The sequence below is a fragment of the Engraulis encrasicolus genome, chromosome 14 (assembly GCF_034702125.1).
Source record: "Engraulis encrasicolus isolate BLACKSEA-1 chromosome 14, IST_EnEncr_1.0, whole genome shotgun sequence".
Taxonomy (NCBI): Eukaryota; Metazoa; Chordata; class Actinopteri; order Clupeiformes; family Engraulidae; genus Engraulis; species Engraulis encrasicolus.
The window spans coordinates 55,050,835-55,075,800 of NC_085870.1; the positions used below are offsets into that span (position 1 = coordinate 55,050,835).

At 42.2% G+C, this 24,966-nt stretch overlaps 1 protein-coding gene across 4 annotated transcripts in view; it reads left to right on the top strand.

Moving 5' to 3' along the window:
- The window catches only part of flnbl (filamin B, like), a 249,417-nt gene that overhangs the window by 19,022 nt on the left and 205,429 nt on the right, over window positions 1-24,966 (top strand). For all 4 annotated transcript variants that reach the window (XM_063216182.1, XM_063216181.1, XM_063216183.1 and 1 more), the window contains exons 2-6: window positions 4,078-4,202; window positions 6,454-6,577; window positions 7,864-7,961; window positions 15,493-15,640; window positions 22,604-22,722. In XM_063216182.1, coding sequence (XP_063072252.1) covers window positions 4,078-4,202; window positions 6,454-6,577; window positions 7,864-7,961; window positions 15,493-15,640; window positions 22,604-22,722 — 614 coding nt within the window. The remainder of the gene's footprint in view (window positions 1-4,077; window positions 4,203-6,453; window positions 6,578-7,863; window positions 7,962-15,492; window positions 15,641-22,603; window positions 22,723-24,966) is intronic.

The following is a 24,966-nucleotide window of genomic DNA, read 5'->3' on the forward strand; positions in this document are numbered from 1 at the left end:
AGGCGTCCTGGCTGGGGTGCGAAGTGTAGGGCAAAATGTGCTTCCAGAGCAGGCATGCAATCCCATCCCTAATCTATGTTGGTGGTGTCCAGCATGGCGAATCCTGGTGTCAGTGCGTGTGCCGAGCACGGCTTGTCCCACGACTTAGCCACTTGTTCCTCCACCTCTCTGAAAAGGGGGAGCATCCTCCTTGTTGCGGTGGGACGTGTGGTATGCCGCCCGGGACGCGTGGTATGCCGCCCGTTGAGCCATCCTTTGCCACGAAGTGGCGGTGGTGCGGGCCACGGCAAATTCAACCGTCCAACAGCTCTTTCGGAGATGTCGAAGAATCTGTCCGTACTGAGAGGTGAGCCCTCGCGGTGGGCCGTCGACTCTCGTCGAGCACGGGATCCTCGCTGGGTTCCTCCACGGGCACCTCTACTTCTGACTCCCCGTCGGTGACCTCCACGCCCGGTTCAACGGAGGGCTGGGCATCCTCCCGCGGGGCAGGGTCAGGGGAGGATGAAGCGACCGAACCGCTGTCGTCGTCTTCCTCTTTTTCCACTGTAGGCTCAGTGTCCTCACAGTAAGACGCCATTAGCATGCACTTCAGGGCAGCTAGGCGCTTTTCCAGCGTGGCAGTGCACATGGGCTGATATTTAGTCCCGGTTAGCGCCTCCTGGGCGTGCCGGTATCCGAGGCATACAACGCAGACGAGATGGGGAATCTGCACCCTGCGATGCAGTCGCGTTGTTCCTCCTCTCCAGTCCTTTCAATTCCTGCGTTGGCAATGCTAGCTAAGGCATAACTTTTAGCTAAATGGCAGGCTAGCATGCTAATCATGCTGGTTGGGCTTTAGCCCTGGTGACTCATGTGGCTAACTCCTTCGACAAAATCCCACGGAGGGTCAGCGAGTCTCCAAGTCTCCAAAGCGTCCAGAAAATACTTCAGGGCACTTTTGTCCAAATTTCTGATTCGGCAGAAGCCCTTCGTCGTGCTGAGCGTCCAGCGAAGTATCACCTCCCCGGCACACTCCTACGTAGGACAGTTGAACTCAGCAGGTCGAGCAGTACGCAACCTTTCAGGACTGATTTTGCTACATTTTTTGTCTAGGTCAGGGGTACTCAATTAAAAGTCCCCGAGGGCCAGTTTTTCAAAATTCCTCCCAATAAAGGGCCGGGCCGGGGCGACACGAACCACGAATTTAAAAAAAATAATTAAAAAAATTGATAAGGCCTTTGTAAGCACAAAACACACGCACTCACACCCACAGTAGATATTTAGTTTCCAGTGACAGGATTGGAGAACATTTCTCTCATACAGGGCCTGCATTTTTCTGGAGCACTGTGGGGTGAGGTGCCTGCCTTGCTCTCATTGCCTCCCTTAAGTGTTTTTTTAAATGACATAAGATTATTTGTTAGTTAGCCCATATTTGCAGACTACATTCATAAAGATTTATTTCTTAGTGAGAAAACCAATAAGCCTGAAGATAACACTTTTTCAAAAAATCGGCAAGATTTTCCAGCCCTTTTTGTTTTCTTACATTACACTGTTGTTGCGTTTTTTGACCAGCAGATGGCAGCAGACAAAACAGACACTGTGATAAGACATAGACAAACACATATACTTTGAAGGCTAAGATTAATATGAAGAACTTGAAAAGCAAAGTTTTTCTAAGATTGAATGTTTGATACAGTGTTACTGTACATGGGGTTGAAAGGGCATTCCAGTCATCAAGTGCCCACATGGTTAATTTGAGGCCTGAAGTAGAGGGTACCATAAGGTCATTTTGTCCCAAAGCTGTTTTTGAGTCCCTCCTATTCCATCATTAAAAGTCTGAGTGCCCTACTTTTTTTGGAATACACTGTACAGTTCCCAAATATGATGGAAAATCAATTATAACTCCCAAAGCATACATAGCTTCCAATATCTGGAACCCCAAAATGGCAAGATTCTTCATCACGCTTTTCACAAATCCAGTTTTTAAGGCTTAATATAGCCAAAAATAATCAAGGCATGCTATTTGTAAGTACATCATCTGGTAGACAGGGTCATATTGAGACTGATGATTTTTAGGCCTGTGTCTTCCTTCAAACTAAAACCAGAGGTGTCAAAATCTGCTTGTAAATTTTTTATGCAATTCACAGGCTTGAAAAGTGGGCATGGCACCCCAACTTTGGAGGGCTTCATCTCCGCAACCGCTGGACGTAGGGTGCTAATACTTGGTATTCTTTCAATTGACATCAAAAGGTACCTGTGTGTGAGATATCGGGTAAATCGGAGAGGGTCACGTGGGGAAGGCGTGTGAATTGACATGGAATGACCCTATTTTGACTTTGTTTATGCAGCTCTCACATGCATAATGAGAATCAGATGCAATAATGGACCCAACAAAGAGGAGGGCACATAGATAGGACACAGGTTTTGCCAACAAGAAAATGGCACATTTGATGCAATGTTGATTAAATGCAACAGCCAATAATAAATTGTCAAGTTGCTCATAACTTTGTTTGTAGTCTTATGAGGGTCTTAGCATTCCAAACAAACTATTTGGGGACTGTTTAAAACTGTGAAAAGTTTATCAAGCAATTCGTTTTTAAGTAGTCTACCACTAGTTAGCTGCCAGCAGTGCTCAAACACAATTTGCCTTCATTTGTGTTAGCAACTAGCAACAGCTACTGCTAAACCAATTTGAAGTCCTAACACACTGTTTTGCAATCAAATGTGGACCATTACTTTCAAAAACGAGGCATAGAGAACTTTGTAAATATTGTATTTACATGCTCTGATACAGTCTTTACCTTGTAGTCTACCTCACAACTTCTAATGCCACCCTCGTAGGTGCTTCTGTCCAGAGCCTGCAGTGACTGGCAAAGAGGGAGAAACTGCCTGAGGGGGGCGGGGCACGGCACGCATCTTTCTAGCGTCTGTGGCGCGATTTCAAAATAAGAGCAGACAGCGTGATCGGACCAAAAAATTTGTTTTAAAATTAAAATTCTTTTTGTTTTTAATTATTCGAGAGCCAAAAATAGATGCTAATTGAGTATGCGGGGTCTAGGTCGTCAGCCAATGTGTGACTCCCATAGAGATGACGAGTGACTCGAACGAAAAAGAACCGCATTTCGCTTTTTACAAAGGGGGGAAAGACGCTATTTTTTAGCTAAACTATCCCTTGCTTAAAGTGGACTTCGATATGGGAGAAGCTAGAAAGATTCTCAGCTTTTAAACAAGCCCTGACATGTGACATGTGTCTGTAGGTCTAAAACAAAGTATTCTGTGGCTGTTCAAAAATGTCGAAACTTGCTGGCACTGTCTGAGACAGGGATTCTTAACCATTGGGCCGCGCTCAAAACCTCCAGGGCCGCAGTCAACTTTCAGTTTCGCACCATTGGGCTGCTTGGGCCGTGGGACCGCTTATCAAATTGACTAGCAGAGGTGGAAAGTAACTAATTACTTTACTCGCGTTACTGTAATTGAGTAGCTTTTTTGTGTACTTGTACTTTTTAAACTACTTTTTAAAATTTGTAATTTTACTTTTATTCAAGTACATTTTCTTTCGCAGCAACAACTTTGGTGGACATTTCTCCATTCAACATCCCAATTGCAAATTAAGTCTTGTGACATCATCACAAGACTATCGCCTCCACTAGACCACGGAAGGCTAATGTAGCATAAGGAATAAAGGAAACCTATAATTGTAAATTATTGCTAATAAGTCTTATTTCGTTTTGTTTTCCCTGTTTGTAATTTGTACTGTTTTGGGTGGAATAACGAAAATAGACATCAAATCCCCAATTTTTTGCTTGTACAGAAAAACAGGAAACGGAAATATTGCTTCTTAATTTCGTTTTTTCGTTTTTGCCAGATGGAATGGAATAGTTGCATGATCGGATGATGCACAGACCAGTGTCCTACCCTATAATTAAACATTTTCATAGACCGTTTCTCCCTCAATATTAATGCCAGATTCATGCAAATGCAGCTCTGGAATTCTACCTTGCCACTAAAAAGGCACACCTAGTTGTATTAAAATCCGACTTGGTCGGAACCCAAATATTTCACATGAAATGACCCTGTTTTCACTCTCTCTATCCACAGATAGCAAGGCGATCGTAGATGGCAACCTGAAGCTCATCTTGGGTATGGTGTGGACCCTTATCCTGCACTACTCCATCTCAATGCCAGTGTGGGAGGACGAGGACGACGGTGAAGCTAAAAAACAGGTAGAGTCTTTTTCTTATTACCTCTGCCAAGTAGGATAAGTTTTTGATCAGGTGGGTTTGTTTGTCTGTCAGCAGGACAAGTGATTCCATTTTGGTGGTGATCCATATCACAATCCAGAAATAATCCTTATGCCTAGTCCTCACACAGCAAACTGCCAGGCGGTTTTCATTGAGCGGAATATTGCGCTGGGGGCGTGGTCATCAATTCTACCACCAGAATACTCCCCGGGGACAACTATGCTTCTCACCCGCCTTTCAAACCCTGCAGCTCGTACAGCCTCTCGCGGCAGACAACAGGCAGACCTGGGGAGATGGCAAACGGCAAACGATTGTTTGCACACATTATTCACCCAATAACACAACACAGTGCCTACATGGCTTAAATGCGATTGTGTTTTGGTCTTAGATAACATTTAAGCCCCGTTATAGAAGTACAATAAGTAGTCTAATATAAGCTTGTAGCTGCCTGGTTCTGGTAAAATGCTAACATTAGCTTACCCGGTTAGCTTAAAACATTGAGTGATCAAATTACAATGTGGGGTAACCTAATTGTGTCAAACTAGTTTGTGGTGCATTTTTACATCAATCCATGGTAGTCATGACATTGATAAGCATGTAGGGTCTTTACATTAAGCAAAACCTTGATGTTGGAAGTCACATCCTATGTCGCAATCCACGCACTTGTGTCAGTGCACTGACAGTCAGTGCACAGTGCACACAGTGCACTGAGGTCTTAAGTGCATAGTGTCATGGAAAACTTTGAGCACTATGCACTCTACCCTTGCTGGAAGTGACGGCTGAGCATGGCATTAGCCCACCAAAATATCACTTGGCTACTGTTTACATTGCACAGCGTCTCATGCTTGTATTTACATTTAATCACACATACAATACTTGGGTTGGCATGAAAAAGTTGGTGTCCCATCAACATTACTTACAGAATTAGGAGACTGTTGACCAAACTCTTCTACTGAACTGAATGCCACGTTTCCTCCGTGTCATTGTCAACATGGCCGCCATTGTTTGGGTACCATCCTGGCACTTTCAGTGCACTGGCTCAACCAAAATTTTCAGCGTGAGCGCCCTAGGCACTGAAACACAGTGCCCGAAGTACACCAGTGCGTGGATTGAAACACAGGGACAGAAATGGCCGCCATGTTCACTTACTGTTCACAACCAGCTCTGGCAGGGGGCTCACCTTGTTGGCCGCTGGTTTCTGCCTGAGGTTTCTTCCTGGCTATAGGTTTTTTTTTTCTCAGACCTCATTGAGCTTTTTCCCCCTACAAACTTTGAATCAAGCGAAAGGGAGTTTTTCCTCACCCCTGATGCCACCAGGGGCCGCATCTGTGCGCCCAAATTCAGTGTGACTATCTATGACTTATGCTAGACCCAGCCACTATGGACCTTACGCCTCTAAGAATCCTGGTCCTAACCTACGTTGACCTTATGACTCTACAATCTCTATCTATTTCTTCTTCCTCTGCCTTCCTGCTATTTCTGCCTCGCCTCACTACCTCTCCTTTTAAATCCATCTCTAACAATGATGTTTTTTTCCCATTTGTTAAGGACTTTGTGTTGCATGCCGTGTGTGATACAGTGCTATACAAATACAATTATCATTATTATTATTATGTTTTTCTAAAATTTTTGTAACTCCCGTCCTTGCTACCCATACGCCCATCTGATTGGTTATTGGACCATTTAATTTGCGTGATATAGAGAACTCTCAAATATCAAATCGCGCCCCGCAGCGGGATCGCTTCACCTCCGCGCCGTCAAGTGCGATATCGCCCTCATTCAAAGTCAATGAGAGCGGAACGGAATTTCGCTCTGTGGAGACGGGCTGTTAGAGCTCTCTTGTGTCATCCCTGACCATTTATTACATCTTTTGATGCATAGTTCAGTTTGCTGTTTCATGTTTTATGTGAAGAATGGAATAAGCTTTATAACACACTCAACTTATAACACACTCAACAAGGACAGCACTCGTAGTTGCTTGTACTTTATTGCACTTTTTCATTGTATTTTATTGCTCTTGGTGGCAGGGTGATACCCAGGCATGTGAGTGTGAATAGGTGAATGTGAGGCATACATGTTAAGTGCTTTGAATGCTTGAATGGAGTGGAAAAGCACTATATAAATGCAGTACATTTACCATTAATTCATTCAACTAGGAGTGCTGTCCTGTCTCCTTTATATCATATCAAGAGGAATACATTAATTCATTTAAATAAATTAATTCCTTCAACAGACGCCAAAGCAGCGGTTGCTGGGCTGGATCCAAAACAAAGTGCCAGACCTGCCCATTACCAACTTCAGCCAGGACTGGCATGACGGAAAAGCCCTTGGTGCCCTCGTTGATAGCTGTGCCCCAGGTAAAGAAGTGCTTACAATAAACACAAGGGCCAAAGACTGTTTCTTTGTGCGGGGTGGTGGTGGTGGTGGTGGGGGCGGGGGGTGGGGTTGTGCCTGACGTGCACTACTGCTGAAATGTTACTGACACACATGCCTATTTGTTAAGATCAATTGAACTACACCGCGTTCCAAATTATTATGCAAATGACATTTTTCATTGATTTTCCAAATAGTTCATATAAACGACACTGACAGTCATCATATTTTTCAGGCCAAATTAAAGTACAAATTAAATGTTTTTGAATTAACCTTCCAATGATAATGGTATTTTTTTTGTAAATAAAAAACTTCAAATGTACTTTTCCCACTGCTCCAAGTTATTACACAGAGGATGTAGTGTTGTTAATCACTGAAAATTGTCATCTGTTAAATTAGAAGCATAGCAGGTCTTAATCAACATACTCAGAAACTCTTTCAATAAAAAAACGTATGTAGGCCTATTAATATTTGATTTGTACTCTAATGGCTGATTTCAAATTATGAAGATTGTCATTTGTTTTGTTTCAGAAAACTGTAAAAAAATGCAATTTGCATAATAATTTGGAACCCAATACAGGACAGGCCAAATGTTTGGACACACATTCAATGCATCCTTTTTATTTTCGTGGCTATTTACAGTACATTGTAGATTCTCGCGGAGGGCATCAGAACTGTGACCAGTTCTAGTAGTTGTCCAATAGCGATGTCAGCTCTCTATCCATTGGACTTCATATTTCAACACGCTTATTTTTGCCTATTTTCAATTACCATAAAACACCCAGTCAAGTCAATCTTGAACGACATTGGCTGTGAAATGCTCGTTCTTTCTAATTTATGCAGCAAAACCGAAATATTGGTATTGTGAAAGAACTTCGGTTGTTGGGGTTACTGGTGTCCAGCCAAGGCCGTCTCCATGGCTTTTTCAGGACCCACCCATCCCTCAACGCCTCCTCTGTCTTTCTGTTTCTCCCCCACTCTTCCCCTGTCTGTAGTCCTGTGGTGTCTTGTATGTGCTTTTGCCAATGTTTTTTTTATTTTTAATTCAGAGCAACTTTTTTGACTTTTTTGACCATGACAAGAAAACTCTTGAAGTGTGTGTGTGTGTGTGTGTGTGTGTGTGTGTGTCTGTGTGTGTCTGTGTGTGTGTGTGTGTGTGTGTGTGTGTGTGTGTGTGTGTGTGTGTGTGTGTGTGTCTGTGTGTGTCTGTGTGTGTCTGTGTGTGTCTGTGTGTCTGTGTGTCTGTGTGTGCGCGTGCGCTTCACGACAGGCCTTTGTCCTGACTGGGAGACATGGGATACAGCCAAACCTGTGGATAACGCTACAGAAGCGATGCAGCTGGCAGATGACTGGCTGGGAATACCACAGGTTAGTGTGACGCTGCAGAGCCATGGAATTCTGAATTGTGACAACCGGGGTACAGGAAGTCGAGTGGTGACATGATTCACGTGCATATAAATAGTTTTAGGCAGTGGCTTTCTGTTTGCTAGAGACTGACACAGAACCACTACATAACACTACATAACTACAAAGATGAAGTAATATACGTTATAATAAATTATACAATAGTTAGTTCCGGTCGAGTTATTTCACAAATTGTGATTGGACAAGAGGCGTTCTACACGTCACTAGGAGTGAGGGTATCCTCCAACACTCTATGAATGACTCTCCACATCTAATAATCACTCCGCGACCAAAGATACAAAGTAACCGTAACCAACGTGGTGCGCGTTGCGCAGCAACCAAAGACAATAACTGGAACTTTTTTTACGGAGCGGAGGAACAAGCAAATAAACAGTCAAATAAAGTAATTAAAATAATTTAACATTTCTTTCAATGAAGTAATTGTGTTAGCAAAGGAACTATTGTATAAAAGCAATATAACACTTGTGGTCGTGAGGTTGTTCTGGGACACCCTCAAGGGTGTAATTACCTACGGCACTCGGCCTGCGGCTTCGTGCCTGCGGCGAATCACACCCGTGAGGGTGTCCCAGAACAACCTCACTCCCACTCGTGTCATATTGCTTAAATAAATTCCATTTACCTTTACCACACTTTGTGTTCTTCTTCGCCCACTTCCTTGAAACCATGTCAATTGCAATCTGTGTGTAAAAAGCTCCATGAGCCGCCATTGTTGTGTAAAAACGGAACACTGAGGTCAATGGGATGAACCCAGCTCTTACTTCCATGGCTCGTGACGCTGTAACAGTCATAAACTCCAGTGATTCCTATGTGATTTCTATGTGCGTTCAGGTTATTGTGAATACTTACAGTGCCATGAGAAAGTTTGGGCACCCTTTTGGAAAATCATTACATCGGTTTATTTCTCGTTGTGCTTTTAAAGTAGCAACTTCATTTTAACATATGTTAAACTGTAGGGAAATAGAAACATTTCAGCAGTGGAAGAATTTTAATAGGTGTTACAGAAACAATTTTGAACCAGGACGTCTAAAGAAGACAGATGAGTAACCTGACTGAATTAGAGGGGTTCTGTATAGAATAATTGGCAACTATTCAGCCATTAGCGAGCACTGGTTTAGGTAAAAATAGCATTTTTCAACATTCGAACTTAGATAAAGCCTTTTTTTGTCACGGGTGCGCTCTGACTCTCCGAGTTTAAATTGCGGGTCTAAATGCATTTTCACGCCCGAAGAACAACTCCAGTAGCTTCCAAGTAAACTATTTCGATGCAAAAATCACCTGGTCAGGCTATTGTTCAGAGCCACATCATCTGAAATGCTAGCTAGCTAATGTCACTTGACTGGCAGTTTTCGTTCTGTAGATAAAAGTAGACGTGCCAAAGTACTCACCCAAAATTAGGTTACTTCCTGCTGTGTTGCATGCTGTTTCATTACAACCTTCCATTTTACACCTACAGTGATGAGAATAAGCATTTGATCCCTTGCTGATTTTGTTGGTTTGCCCACTAATAGTCATGATCAGTATTTAATGTTAATGATGATAAAATGTATTCTAATATGGAGAGACAGAATATCAAAAATAAAATTCAGAAATTAACTCAAAAGAATATATATTCATTGATTTCTGTTTCATTGAGGGAAATAAGTATTTGATCCCATGCCAACCATTAAGAATTCTGATCCCGCAGATCAAATGGCTCTTCTAATCAATTTTTATCTGAATTGAACACACCTGTTAATAGTAACCTGCACAAAAGACGCACTTAATCTGCAGAATCAGTCCATAGTATCAGTCAATCAATCAAACTAAACTCGACAACATGGGAAAGACCAAAAAGCTGTCAAAGGATGTCAGGGACAAGATTTTAGAACTCAACAAGGCTGAAATGGGCTCCTGGATATTAAGGAGCAAACTGTTTGTGCATTTCTTCCAAATTTTAGGACATACAAAATTATCATCAATCATCAGTCTTAGGCCTGTCTGTGGCTCCATACAAGATTTGACCTTGTGGGGATTCAATAACCAGAAAAACAGAGATAAAGCACCCTAAAACTGTGTATGGGTAGAGCTAGGAAATGATATCAAGGCAGCTGGGACCTAAATCTATTGGAAACACCTAATACCACAGCGGATTAAAATCCTGCAGCGCATGTATGGTACCCCTGCTTCAGAAGGAACCTGTTCAGGCTCACCTGAGGTTTGCCAATGAACATCAAACTGGATTAGGATATTATTGGGTGGTGCTGGAATCAGATGACACCAAAATCAAACTGTTTGGCATTAACACAACTCGATGTGTTTTGAGGAAGAGAAATACTGCCTATTATCCCAAGAACAACACCTTCTCCAACATCATACATGAAAGTGGTAACATTATGTTTTGAGGTTGTTTGTCTGGTCAAGACACAGGACAACTTCACATCGTCAAGAAATGGATGGAGGGAGACATGTAAACGTATAATGCTGCATGCCAACCTCTTTCCCACCACCACTAGACTGAAGGTGGGTCATGGATTGGCCTCCCAATATGATAATAATCCATAACATACAGCCCAAGCAACGAAGGAGTAGCTCAAGCAGAAGCACATTAAGGTCATGAAGTGGCCTAGAGTTTCCAAACATTAACCCTATAATAATCCTGTGAAGGGAACAGAAGCTCCCATTTGCCAAGCTACAGTCATACAACTTAAATGATTTGGAGATGATCTACAAAGGAAAGTGGACAAAAATCCCTTCTAATATATCCACAAACAAAGTCATTAACTGAAAGAAACATCTGACATCTGTACAAGAAAACAGCGGCTTTGCCACCAAGTATTTTGTCTTCTTTGACTAGAGGGGTCAAATACTTATTTTCCTCAATGGAATACAAATCAATTAAAATATATTCTTCAAAGTTATTTTCTGGATTTTCTTTTTGATATTCTATCTCTCCATATCAGAATACATTTTTATCATTAATATTATAGACTGATCATGTCTTTATTAGTGGGCAAACCAACAAAATCAGCAAGGGATCAAATACTTATGCCGTGTACAGACCAAGAGCGAACGGAGCGAACGAAGCGACGGAAGTCATTATTTCTCTATGGAGGGCACGCGACCTGCGCTACCAAAGCGAATTCGCCAGGAGCGAAGCTTCTTGCGCTACCAGAGCGAATTTTGAAGATTAAACTAAATCTAATCGCAGGCGAATTCGCTCTGACGCTGTTCGGCGACAACCAATCGGAACGTTCATATCTCCGAATGTCCCAGGCTGTCAAGCCAGAGCCGTTATGTGATTAGCTGCATCAAACATGTCAATGCTGCGTCTCGAGCGAATACAGCGTATTCAAGGCGAAACTTCTTCTGCTACCCACGCTACCAGGCAGCGTAGTTCGCTCTTGGTCTGGACACGGCATTATTCTCCTCACTGTATCTTGATGACAGCAAAACTCCTTATCCTTCCATCATATGTTTAGGAACAGGCTAGCTAGCAGGACATGTTTTGATGCTCTAGGAAGTAAATGGAGACGTGACGTGACGTGATCAGGAAGTGGCTTGATTCGCTATAATAAAACTTAAATACTGTGTGTAATAAAATGCGCAGAGGATGAAATATCCAGATCATGACTTTGTAGGAGTTTTGACTTTGTAGGTGTTTTCATGATCTATGTCAGTTCTGTTCATCACATTATTACGAAAATCATGTGCATTAGAATGTGTAGATTCAGAATCCAATAAAAAAACCAGTAAAAACGGTTTGGGAGCCAACGCATGGGAGGCAAAAACATATTTTTACGTGACTTGGTAGTGAATGTGTTAAAATTCTTCCACTGCTGAAATGTTTCCATTTCCCTACAGTTTAACATATGTTAAAATTAAGTTGCTGCTTTAATAGCTCAATGCTTCATGTGTGCAAATGATAGAGGGGTTTAACATTCTCCTATGCACCCGAGCTCACTTGAAATAGACCCAGAAGACATGGGAAACTGTAATTTGCTTACAGAAGTCAGCAGAAGTTGCAGAAGTCAATTCTTTTTGAAAATAGTAGTCTTGCACATCCTGTGCAACAGTGAAAATGGACCATCCAACTTGTGTTAGTGCTAACTTGAAAAGTCAGCCTCCATGATGGCATGGGGGTGCAGTAGTGCATTGGTTAAGTTGTTCTCCATCATCTGTAGAGTTGCATACAGTGCTGAATATGTAAATGGGTTTTAAAAAGCATGAAAAGCCACTCATGCATTATATTTCGAAGGGAGATCTTCAAATACTGCCATATAGTAAGGACAAATTGCATTCTCTACTGTGTTTTAACCATTTAACTCCATCATAAGGACCAGCAGGTGATAAAATGGCAGGCTTTTGGTCAAGACTTGTCACACTGTAAGCACTACAGAAAGGAAATCATTGCAAAACATGACAAGGAATACACCCACCATTTAAGCTGGTGAAATCATGTCCAAGATAAGAATAACACTGTCTTTTGTATAAAGTCATCACTTAACAGTTAATTACATTGACCAATGAGTTGTCTTTTTGTTTTGTTTCTAGTCTTACTCGACATTTGCTGCCTTTTATCGTCCCCGTCCCAACTCTTTTGAGACGTGTTGTGTTTACATGGTCATGAATATCCCCCAAAACAATAATTTTGGTCAGTTTTGATGGCTGATATGTTTTCTTTGTGCCGTTCTCCATCTAATGTAAGAATCAGATGTTTTGAAAATGGCAGTATTTTGTTATTATTCACAAATTGCCTTGTGTCCCAACTTCTATGGAGTTGGGGTTTGTATGTAGACTTGACATGCCACAAGTAATTGCAAGCTAAAACTTTCAAGGTCAAGTCTGGAGTCAATAGTCATCAATTTGTGACTCGAGACTGACTTGAGTCCAAGTCACAAGTCCACATCTCAGGTATTTACTTTATTTGCTTTCAAGGCGGTCTCTCTCCCTTTTCTAAGTGGAGTCATTTTTCAAAAAGTGAAAGGGCCATTCAGCAACAGAAAACAAACTTGCCCTGATGTCAAACACACACACCTACTGACTCACAACTAGTTTTACACTTCCTCAAACAGGCAGCATTACTACCTATTGCAGGAATGTTAGGAACAGCACATGGTCAAAGTGCAAAAACAGGTGTGGTTGGCGGTTGGCTAAGATATTGACTGGGTACCTCTTTTTACATCAATTACACCGCCTTTCAGCCCATTTAATAAATGTCTCTTTTTGATTGGACCTCAGAACTTGGATGACTGGTCATTTGCATGTACTTTACCATTACTTGGACTCTGTTAACCTAAGCATGGGTGTCTTTAAAAACGGACTTTCTTTCTAGATGACTCCCAGAAATTATTTGTCATATTGGAGGCGTCTTAAGAGGCGTATGCAGATTTTTTTTTACGTGTTAACACGACATGTGGATAAAAATAAAAACTGCACTGTGACAGGTGGGTTTAATCTTCCTAATGGAATATTTTTAAAAGCAAGGTTTTGATATATATTCTAAAACTCAGTTTACGTGTAAACTAGAGGACAAAACCAATGCATTTTCACAAATATCTGCATACATGTACAGCTTCTTAGGGTCTGGTCTTGGATGGAAAAAAAGGATACCCATTGAAAAACGGATACCCTTTCAAAACGAATGACAATTCACCGGTATGTGTGGGGTTGTGCATGGGCCTATGTCCTGGACAGCTTTGTGGTTCTTACTCTCACTGGCCTTTGGAAATGTATTTGGTGTAAATAACAAAATGTTTGCTCCCCATTCACAAATTTGATGAACACAAAATTGAAATACAGCAGTCACAGCCAGTTGGAGTTAAATGCAAAATGGTAAAGCCTTCACAATCACCTTTGCTCACATTAAGGACTGGCTTAAATACACACATTTCTGAGGCCCAGTAGGCTATAATTTTTCACTAATTTAATTCCTCACTTTACCTATGCTGCATGACAGCCCGCAGTTGGTCCTTAAAGGAACAGTCCACCCTTTTTTTGATTTTCACATATTTGCAGTATTTCCAAGCATTATTCATGAATGTGAATATCATTGTTGTCTGTGTTTGCATTGTCTAGTTAAACGGTATAGCCAAATTAAGCTTAGCAATGCAAGTCTCTGGGGGCAAAGAAAACTTCCTCAAATGTACTTATAAACTACTTTAAAATGAATTTAAAATTAACCAGAGTGCAAAACAGCTATTTAATCCCGTCCTGTGATCACTTGTGGCTTGATGCTATTGCCCCCATCCACTTCCAGTGATAATGCTAAGCTATGCTAATAATTATGATTCAATAAATCTAAGTATTGAGAACACTGAGAAGAAACTGATATGCACGTTCATGAATAATGCTTGGAAAAACTGCAAATATGTGAAAATCAAAAATGGGTGGACTGTTCCTTTATACCTCCTGGACCATCGCAAACAAAAATCGCCAGTGCGAATACAATATCCATGTATACCTATGCATCCATAGTCTTCACAAATAATAAATATGATGCTCAACAACATTCCCACTAATTTCTCCGCTCAAAGAGGATGTTCTGCCACTCAAGTAGCCTATGCACGCTCCCGCCGATTGGCATGATCAACGCTGCAGAGGGCAGTATTCCCTGTGCATGCTCGCTCGCGGTACCGACAGTTCAAACACAAATTTGTTCATGAATTCACCGTTTGTGAGTTTTTAAAATAAATGAGACGGTGAGAAAAGGGATACAGACTTCACCTTCTCACAGTGGGTTTACATCACCAGTGAATAGAGCTCCTAAGTGCCATAGAGTTCCAGTGTCTCTTGTTAGCATTTCAGGACTTCCTGGTTCCCTTTCGCGAGAATGAATGGAATGAATGAATGGATGAATGGGGTTCAGTCTCAAATAAGGTGTGTGTGAGCCTGTAAATAAATTATGTACAAATTTCTCTATGCCTGGTTTTTGAAAGTAATGGCCCACATTTGATTGCTAACAGTGTGTTAAGACTTCGAATTGGTTTAGCAGTAGCTGTAGCTAGTTGCTAACACAAATGAAGGAAAATTGTGTTGGAGCTCTGCTGGCAGCTAACTAGTGGTACTTAAAAACAAATTGCTTGATAACGCTTTTCACACTTTTAAACAGTCCCCAATTTGTTTGTTTGAAATGATAAGCCCCTCTTAAGACTACAAACAAAGTTATGAGCAACTTGAGGATTTATTATTGGCTGTTGCATTTAATGAACATTGCATCAAATGTGCCATTTTCTTGTTGACAAAACCTGAGGGGCCCTCTTTACTGGGTCCATGATCACGGGGGGCCCGTGACTCGTGTAGGCCCTTTATTGGGAGGAATTTGGAAAAACTGGCCCTCGACTACTTTTAATTGAGTACCCCTGACCTATAATGATATGTAATGAAAGATATCTTGAATCTCTACTTTTTTCCTAGGTGATTGTCTCTGAGGAGATCATAGACCAAGTCACACGCACACACCTTTAATTTATTTATCTTTAATCTTCACTTTTTTCAGGTGATTGCCCCTGAGGAGATCATAGACCGAAGTGTTGATGAGCAATCCGTCATGACCTACCTGTCGCAGTTTCCCAAGTCCAAGCTGAAACCTGGCGCTCCGTTAAAACCCAAACTCAACCCTAAAAAAGTCAGAGCATACGGCCCAGGTAACTTTCACATTTTCTTTTTAAAGGGCTTTTGTGTCTTGATTGATTATAGGACATTGGGTATTGGTTACAGTCCCTGGAGCAATGTTGTGTTAGGTGCCTTGCTAAAGGGCACTTCAGCCATGGTTCGAGGTATAGGGAGAATTAAGGGTGGATTCGAACCTGCTACCCTCTGATCTTAAGTCCACCTCCCTAACCATTAGGCCACGGTTGCCCACGGTCGAGAGGATGACAGGAAGAGTGTGCGTGCGTGCGTTATGGGTGGTATGGTTCACAAAATTCACGGATCAGTCCATATCAAGGTCACGGTTTTCGGTTCTTACGGCTCTTGTTTTTTGTTTAATTCATAATGCATGGGGCACTTGGAATATTAGACTATTTTTATAATTATAATGTTATGATGCGCAAGTTGAATGTACCTTTTGCATGTGGCTGAGAGGCACCTCTTATGCTTACCTGCACTTGCCCTTAAACTGTCGTCAGCTGATGCGCACTCTGTGAACCTTCCAAATGCCTTCTTTCAGTTGGCTGTAAGAATTGAACGTATTGACGTCCGGTCTGGCGAAATCGCAGATGGGCGAATAAATATTGATCCCAAATATCCAGCCTTTTTTGTGTGTGATGATAAGGTAATTAACGTTTTCAAGTTTCCAAAACGCTTGTTCTAAAATCTTCAGAGGAAAAGGGCTATATACAGTGAGTTCAATGAGTATTTGATCCCTTACTGATTTTGTTGGTTTGCCTACTAACAAAGACATGATCCGTCAATAAATGTTATGATAATATGTATTCTAATATGGAGAGACAGAATATCAAAAATAAAATCCAGAAATTAACTTAAAAGAATATATATTAATTTATTTCCATTTCATCGAGCAAAATAAGTATTTGATCCCCTGCCAACTGATTACAGTTCCGGGCCCACAGACCAGATGGGCACTTCCGATCAACTTGTCATCTGAATTAAAGACACCTGTACATACTAACATGCTTAAAAGACACATTGAATCAGCAGAATCAGTCCATAGTATGAGTGAATCAGTCACACTCCAACCTCACCAGCATGGGAAAGACCAAAGAGCGGTCAAATGATATCAGGGACATGATTTTAGACCTGAACAAGATTAAATGGGCTGCAAAGCCACAAGAAAGAGACTGGGTATTAATGACCCAGCTGTTGACGCATTTCTTCCAAAATGCGAGGAATACAAAATGACTATTCATCAGGCTTTCTGGGGTTCTACACAAGATTTGACCTTTTGTAGGGATTTGATAATCATGAGAACAGAAGGAAAACACCCTAGACCTATAAGGGATGAACTAGGCAATGATATCAAAGCTACTGGGACCAAAATCACGGAGAAAACTACTGGTAGCACTTAAATGCCATAGAGGTTTAAAATCCTGTAGTGCACACATGGTACCTCTACTTCAGAAGGAACCTGTGCAGTCCCACCTGAGGTTTGCCAACGGACATCAGGATATGATAAGGAGGTGCTGTAGTCAGATGAAACCAAAATCAAGCTGTTTGGCATTAACACAATTCAATGTGTTTTGAGAAAGAGTACTGCTGTCTATGATCCCAAGAACACCCTCCTCACCATCATGTATGAAAGTAGTATCATTATGGTTTGAGGGTGTTTATCTGGCCAAGGCACAGGACAACTTCACATCGTCAACGAATGGATGGAGGGAGACATGTAATGTGCAATCCTGAGTGCAAACGTCCTTCCCCCCACCACTACACTGAAGGGTGGGCCATTTTTGGATCTCCCAACATAACAATAATACACAACATACAGTCAAAGCAACGAAGGGGTGGCTCAATAAGAAGCATATTAAAGTCGTGAAGTGGCCTAGACAGTCTCCAAATATTAACCCTATAGTAATTCTATGGAGAGAACTGAACCTCCCATTTGCCAAGCTACAGCCACAAACTATTAATGTTTTAGAGATAATCTGCAAAGAAAAATGGGCAAAAATGTTTTCTACTATATGCACAAACATTGTCATCAACTAAAAGAAGATCTGACCTCTGTGCTAGAAAACACAGGCTTTGCCACCAAGCACTTTGTCTTCTTTGGCTAGAGGGGTCAAATACTTATTTGCCTACATTAAATACAAATAAATTAAAATATATTATTTTAAGTTATTTTCTGGAATTTCTTTTTGATATTCTGTCTCTCCATGTTTTAATACATATTATCATAAATTTATAGACTGATCATGTCTTTATTAGTGGGCAAACCGGCAAAATCAGCAAGGGATCAAATACATATTGGACTCACTGTATATATATATAATAATTGTGGTTATTTTTTATATAAATATCTTCATGATTAATAGGTTATTTGTCATTAATTCCCCTAACGTTCAACAAAGAAAACTTCAGTGACTTCCCATCCATAGTCAGCACCACAATTGTGAGCTTCTACAATGCTACAATATCTGTCATGTAGAAAGAATAGCACTTAAATTCTCTGAGGAAGTTCAGTGGAGGTGTGTGTGTGTGTGTGTGCGTGCGTGCGTGCGTGCGTGCGTGCGTGCGTGCGTGCGTGCGTGCGTGCGTGCGTGCGTGCGTGCGCGCGCGTTGTGATTAAAGATTTCCTGCCTTTTCACCATCTCTGTTATCATGTGATGGGGATTAGTAATATTATATACCCTTTAATAAATTTTGGGAAAAATTTAATAGATATCGTCATTATACACAGTACAATGAGAAGTTTTTATCTGATTCTATTCTATAAATGCAACCTTAGAAGTCTGATTTTCTGATTGGATCTAATGCTAGACTGCTCAGGGCTATGATATTCCAATGCTGTGCTTTCTCTTAGTGTGTGGTGGAACTATCCTAGTATGAGTGTATAAAAAAGGAGGCAGACAGTAATGAACTAGATCATCTGGCTGCTATATGACCGCAACGACTGGTCAGAAGTCAATACTGGAGTATGTAACGCACGAGAAGGCAATACTGAAGTATGTAAAACAGGACTTTCAAATAGAAAGCTTGTTTCGTGATAATCTCTGGATTATCAGTCCAAGAACGGAAGGACTATCCTCTGTGTCAAAGACTGCAGACAGGTCTAGTAGGATCAGGACAGTCAACCGTAAGATACTCCTGAGGATAATGGTTCAACTCCTACCTATCGGGACGCACATTCAGGGAAACTGTCTACGACTCACACCCTCTCCACAGCCGTACCTCAAGGATCAGTGCTGAGGCCCCTTCTGTTTGCAATATACACCTCCTTCCTGGGACGTGTCATTCAAACACATGGGTTCTCCTACCACTGCTATGCTGATGACACCCAGATGTACCTGTCGTTCCGTCCAGAGGACACCACGGTTTTGGCATGCATCTCTGCCTGCCTCACCGACTTGTCAACTTGGATGAAGGACCACCACATACACCTGAACCTGTCCAAGACAGAGCTCCAGGTGATCCCAGCTAAAGAGTCACTCAGTCACAACATCAACCTCAAGATGGGCTCCACCATTGTGACCCCAAACAAAGTCGCCAAAAACCCTGGTGTCATGATTGACGACGAGCTGTCCTGCTCCAACTACATCAACTCAGTCACCCTGTCCTGTCGATTCCAGATGTCCAACGTGCGGAAAATCAGACCTGTGCTGACCCAATATTCTATACGCCACGGTCCTGTCCCACATTGACTACTGCAACTCACTCATGACGGGTCTACCTGCTTGTGCGCTAAAACCACTGCAGATGGTCCAGAATGCGGAGGCACGGTTGATATTCAATCAACCCAAAAGGACCCATGTTACTCCTCTATTTATTGAGTTGCACTGGCTACCAATCGCCGCCCGGATCAAGCACAAGGCCTTGACCCTTGGCTCCAAAACCATCGCAGGAACGGCCCCTGCGCACCTCCAGCTCTGCCATCCAGTCGCTCTAGGAACTCCCAGTCAAGACTGTTCTCTGTTGTTGTACCCAAGTAGTGGAACGGTCTCCCAGAGGCAGCAAGACTAAGCACATCTCTTGCAGCCTTCAGGAAGCAAGTAAAGACTCTCCTCTCTTTCGTGACTATTTGCTAGACTAATGTTTAAGCTGCCCTAGCCCCAGGAAAAAAACCTGGATCCTGCATCTACAAACCATGACAGTTAAACATTATTGATGGAATTGTGGAAATTAATCAATTTTTTTCATGATATTCTAATTATATGGCCAGTACCTGTATGTGGACTCAAAAAAGACGTGGGAGCCCAGAGTACCAGCAGATCGGGATGACTGGAAACGATGGAAGTCTCGTCTGAGGACGACCTAGAGATGCAACATAATTTCATGATCACTCGTGTCGTGGTACAACAAGCAATCCCGAGTGTCATCTTAACCGTAAACGATTCTTTTAGATAAGCAGCAAACCTTGCTAGCCCTCCCTGATAAATACGAGTTAATTTCTTAATTACTTTCAGTGTTTCCCCCAGAAAATTGGTTAGTCAAGGTGGTGAGGCTTTGAGTGGCGGCGTGGCGGGGGGGGGGGGGGGGGGGGGGGGGGGCGCCACTCGCGATGTCACGCGGGGGGAGGTGTTGGCGGGGTTTGATGTCACGCACGGCACGAATACTGTTTCGGGGGTTTTATTTAATTATATATATATAATATAATTAAAATTCACAATAACAGTGTAAATACAGCGTTTAGATGAGCAGCTGCAATTCTTGGGTTGCAGTTGACGTCATAGTGCTGCCCCTGGTGGCGATCTACAACTGCTGGTGGACAACCCTCGCTTGGAGCCATTGAAACCCATTCAAAAGTACATTTTTTCGATGTTCGACAGAATATTTTTAATTAGACCTTAAGACACACCATGGGTCTTGTTTAAAAGCTGAGAACCCCAGCTTTCCATACCTGAAAACGGTATTTTCCTAGCATCTACCAATCCGAAGGTAGCCTACTTTAAGTCCAGGGTTACTTTTCTAAAGACAGCGTTTTGTTTCCTTGGAAACGGACGCAGTTTGCGTGCTATTTACGCCGCGAACCTTAAACGGTGGTCAACACTGTGTTTTCCCCTTCCAAAATGCCTCAATTCACAATCGCCAAGTATCTCTCCCTACATGCCGGGTCCAACCGCTTGCAGTAGTCGCTCATGTCCATGTTTTACGTTGTCAAGGAGCTTCCTGTCCACCATATGCTTACCAAGGAGGTCTACCATTGGAGCTTACTATATCATTGTGAGTAACACATAAACCGCGTCCGTTTCCAAGGAAACAAAAGCTATCTTTAGAAAAATAACCCCGCACTTAAAGTAGGCTACCTTCGGATTGGTAGATGCTAGTTTTCATGTATGGAAAGCTGAGGTTCTCAGCTTTTAAACAAGACCCATGGTGTGTCTTAAGGTCTAATTAAAAATATTCTGTCGAACATCGAAAAAAATGTACTTTTGAATGGGTTTCAATGGCTCCAAGCCAGGGTTGTCCACCATTTCAAATTCGCACGCTCCAGTGAAGGGGCATTCTGACGTAACTGCAACCCAAGAATTACAACTTACCTTCTCAGTTATTCCACCGACGATATGGCAACGTCTGGAATCTCTCGCTGAACCATTGAATTGAAAATTAAAATTGTTTCAAAATATGGCCTCGAGGATGGACACACATGGCGTAGTAATAAATCCGACCACTAGGTGTCACAATTTAGTCCAACCGATGTTGTCCTAGTGCCTGCGCTTGAACATGCATTACAACTTTTTTTTTTTACAAGTTTTTTTTTTTTTTTTTTGCCCTCGGACGCATTTTTTTTTTTTTTTTTTTAGGGAACGTAGCCAAGGCGGGGGTGGGGTTTAGTCAAGGCGGCCGCCTTGATAAGAAAGCGCTGGGGGAAAGCCTGACTTTGCGACGAATTTAGCCAATGGCGTAAACCAAGCAATCACACAACCCGATTATCATTTGAAAGGGATGTCAACACTTAGCTTTGAAAAGATGAATTCAAACGAGTAGGAAGCCTGGTCAGCCCTTCAAGTGTTACTGTCCCATTTTTGGAAGTAAGTTTATTTTACACCCCTCTTTGAGTAAAATGATTGGGTTGTAACTTTCTCCTGTACTTTCAACCGTTCTCTGACTATGGCAGTGCAAATTTTACTTCATAGCTAGCAGTTAACATTGAGTCCTATGAGACCAGCTGGCGGCTAGCTGGTCTCATAGGACTCAATGTTAACTGCTAGCTTGAAACTGCTAACGGTTGAAAGTACAGGAGAAAGGTACAACCCAATCATTAAATTCAAGGGGAGGTTTAATATGAGCTTATTTCCAGAAATGGGACAGTATCACTTTCAGGTGGCTTTCAAATAAAGAAATGTTCAACAGCCTTGTTATGTTAATGTTTTACCTACACTTTGTCTGCCGATATCTCCGTATTGTTATGACAAACGCAACCGCAACTAAACGCAATCTGAAACAAATAGAAACGTACGAAGGCCGGCCTGTTAGCTTGAAGATAAACGTTAGCCAAAACAGCTAGTTGGTAGTCCGAGGTGGTTAAATTACCTATGAATAAGTGTTCGCTCAACGACTGATAGTCAAGTCGCAAAGAAAAGGTAATGTATATTTATACATTCATATCGAAAGCTTACCGCTGATTGAGTGATGATGGATCATGATTCATAGCGAAATCCATCCAGTTGTTTTGAAAAGTCCCGACTCCTGCTTGTGTGTTGTCATTACGGTGGCAAGTCAATGACGTCAGATGTTGTCGTGAATCGGACCAATCAGGGCCGACTTCTCGACCTGACAATACACGCCCCCTTCAATGCATGCCCCCGTCTTGCAGGACGCAGTCGGACCCTACTCACGAAATTCGGACGAGCACATAACCTCCTTCCAGCCTCTAGTGGCAGGACGCGCAGTAACAATCAAACCAGAAAAAGGACTATGGTGCTAGGCATACTTGTGTACTTGTTGGCATCGAATGACAATAAAAGGCTTTCTATTTCTATTTCTACCTGTAGGCATTGAACCTGTGGGGAATAGAGTGATGCTTCCGGCAGTCTTCACCGTGGACACCTTCAGTGCGGGACAGGGACAGGTCACCGTCTACGTTGAAGATCCAGCGGGCACCAAGGAGGAGGTGAGTGGGTGGGGTATTTTCTTGCAGTCACAGAATAATGTGGATATTTTTAAATCCGGACATTTTTTTATCCGTTTGCGTGTAAACATACGGAAGCCCAGAGGTGACATGGAGGGGGGGGAAAATTGGGGAAATGTATGCACTGGAGACTTTTGTGAGGTAACGCAAATCTTTTGCGATATAACGCAAACTATTTGCGAAGAATGCAAATCTTTTGCGAGATTACGCAAATTAAAACTTACATCTGCGGGTTCACCACTTTGATTTGCAGCACACTTTTTGGTCACCGAGGGGCAGTCTGAACCAACACGCTTACGGCTTTGACACACCACAGCTGTAGGGGTAGGCTATTCAATTCAACCACCACTGTTGTTGGATAACAGCGAGAGGGATGCTGACAGTCAAAAACATTACTACCGCTGGAAGGACGTGCAAGGATACCGTTATTTTATCCATTGTTTTATGTTAAATAAACAACAGATTTTGAGAGACACAGTAGCACTTTGCACTAGAGGGGAAATAATGGGATTTTTTCTGACGACTCTTTGTGACAGAATTAAGGAGGGCAGTCAGGACGACTGTTTACTGAATGGTTATTTTCAAAGATGATGAAGCATATGAAAATAATTTTGTCATATCAAGACCCACTTGTGAATTTTGTAATTTTAACAAAGGCCTCGACGTTGAGGCAGCCTGTGCATCCGTCCGTCTTGTGTCTGTGCGAGTCCACGCCCCCCTCGCAGAGGCTCTGCACCCGTCATCGAGCAGCTCAAAAAAATTCTAACTATCCGTTGGACGGACGCGAAGGACGCAGACAAAAAGGCGCTGTGATTGGTCGTCTCGCTACTTCCTTGTTCTTGTGGCAGCGCAATGCCGGTAGTTTGCGAGAGCAAAGCTGATTCTGTTAAAAACTATCTTAATGCCCTGTGTGTAAATGTGTGGAAATACACGAAGCTACAAGCTAAGTAACAAACAATGCATCAGCTGCCTGCAGTTTTACTACCGTAGCCTGTTCCTACACCGAATGCACAGTTGAGGACGATATTATTAGCCTCCCTCCTAAAATTAGACATTTCTCTTGATTTCTCATAGTCTAGGCAATGGGTTGCTCGCAAGGTGATAAAAGCATGAAACTTGGCACAAGTGTTCATTAGGACATGCTTATCGATTTCAGGGGTGGAGCCACCCAGAATTCAATGTTACATAGCGACGGTTGCTAGGCAAAGCATTTTCTTAAGCAACCAGCATCACGGATAGAGTTTCTTAGCACTTTTGTGGTGTCATGATGTCTGTCCTTGTTCATTAGGACATGCTTATCAGTTTCAAGGGTGGAGCCACTCAGAATTCAATGTTGCATAGCAATGGTTGCTATGCAAATCATTTTCCTTGGCAACCAGCATCGATAGGAGGTTCCTTGGCTGAAATACAAGCCTTCGAAGCATGATGGGCGTTTCGTTTTTTTTTCTACCACTCTTGCTTTGATTGACTGTAGCTTCGTCAAATCAAGATGGCAAGATGGCAACTCTCGCATGGAGTGTGGAATATTTCGATTAGATTTCACAGGCACGCGAGGGAGGGGATAGTGAAGGCTGTGTTTCTAACCTGAGTGTTACACACGTCTTTTCAAAGTGAATGATTAGTGTGCGCTTTTCGGTTCAGCAAATGTGTCCCTGACATTAGTATTTTGGACTTGGGATGTCTGTAACATCCACGAAGAAAATGTCCATGTGAAAACGCCAAATGCCAGCAAACCGCTGTTATGACAGAAAACAAAGGGTGTCCACCTGTTGCCTAGGCTACTCTCTACTTCCCACAGCGGCTTTTAAAAGTCCTCCAAGAAATCCCAAACCAACGTCACTTCAATAGGTGACACTAACAGCAAGCATGCACGCATGAAATCATACTTCAGTGAGGGGAAATAAACGCTCTGCACTCATTATTAAAGTCATGTGAAAACGAGGATTACAGAAAACCTTCACATTTAGTTTGTTTAATGTTTGCATGCAGATATTCATTCAAATCTGTCAAAAGGGTTGTAGCCCAAGATTGCCTGTTGTTTGCTATAAGGGAGGGATGCTAAGTGCTCTTCTTTATTAGACAGTACACTCCGATGCTGGTGCTCTTGAAGTTAAACGTCAAAGTCCATTCTTCAAAATTTGTTGCCCGTTGGGCCCACCTCAGGCGACTCTTGCATAGAGACGAGGAGTAGTATGGTGTTTTGTAATTTAAAAACCCTTTATTTTA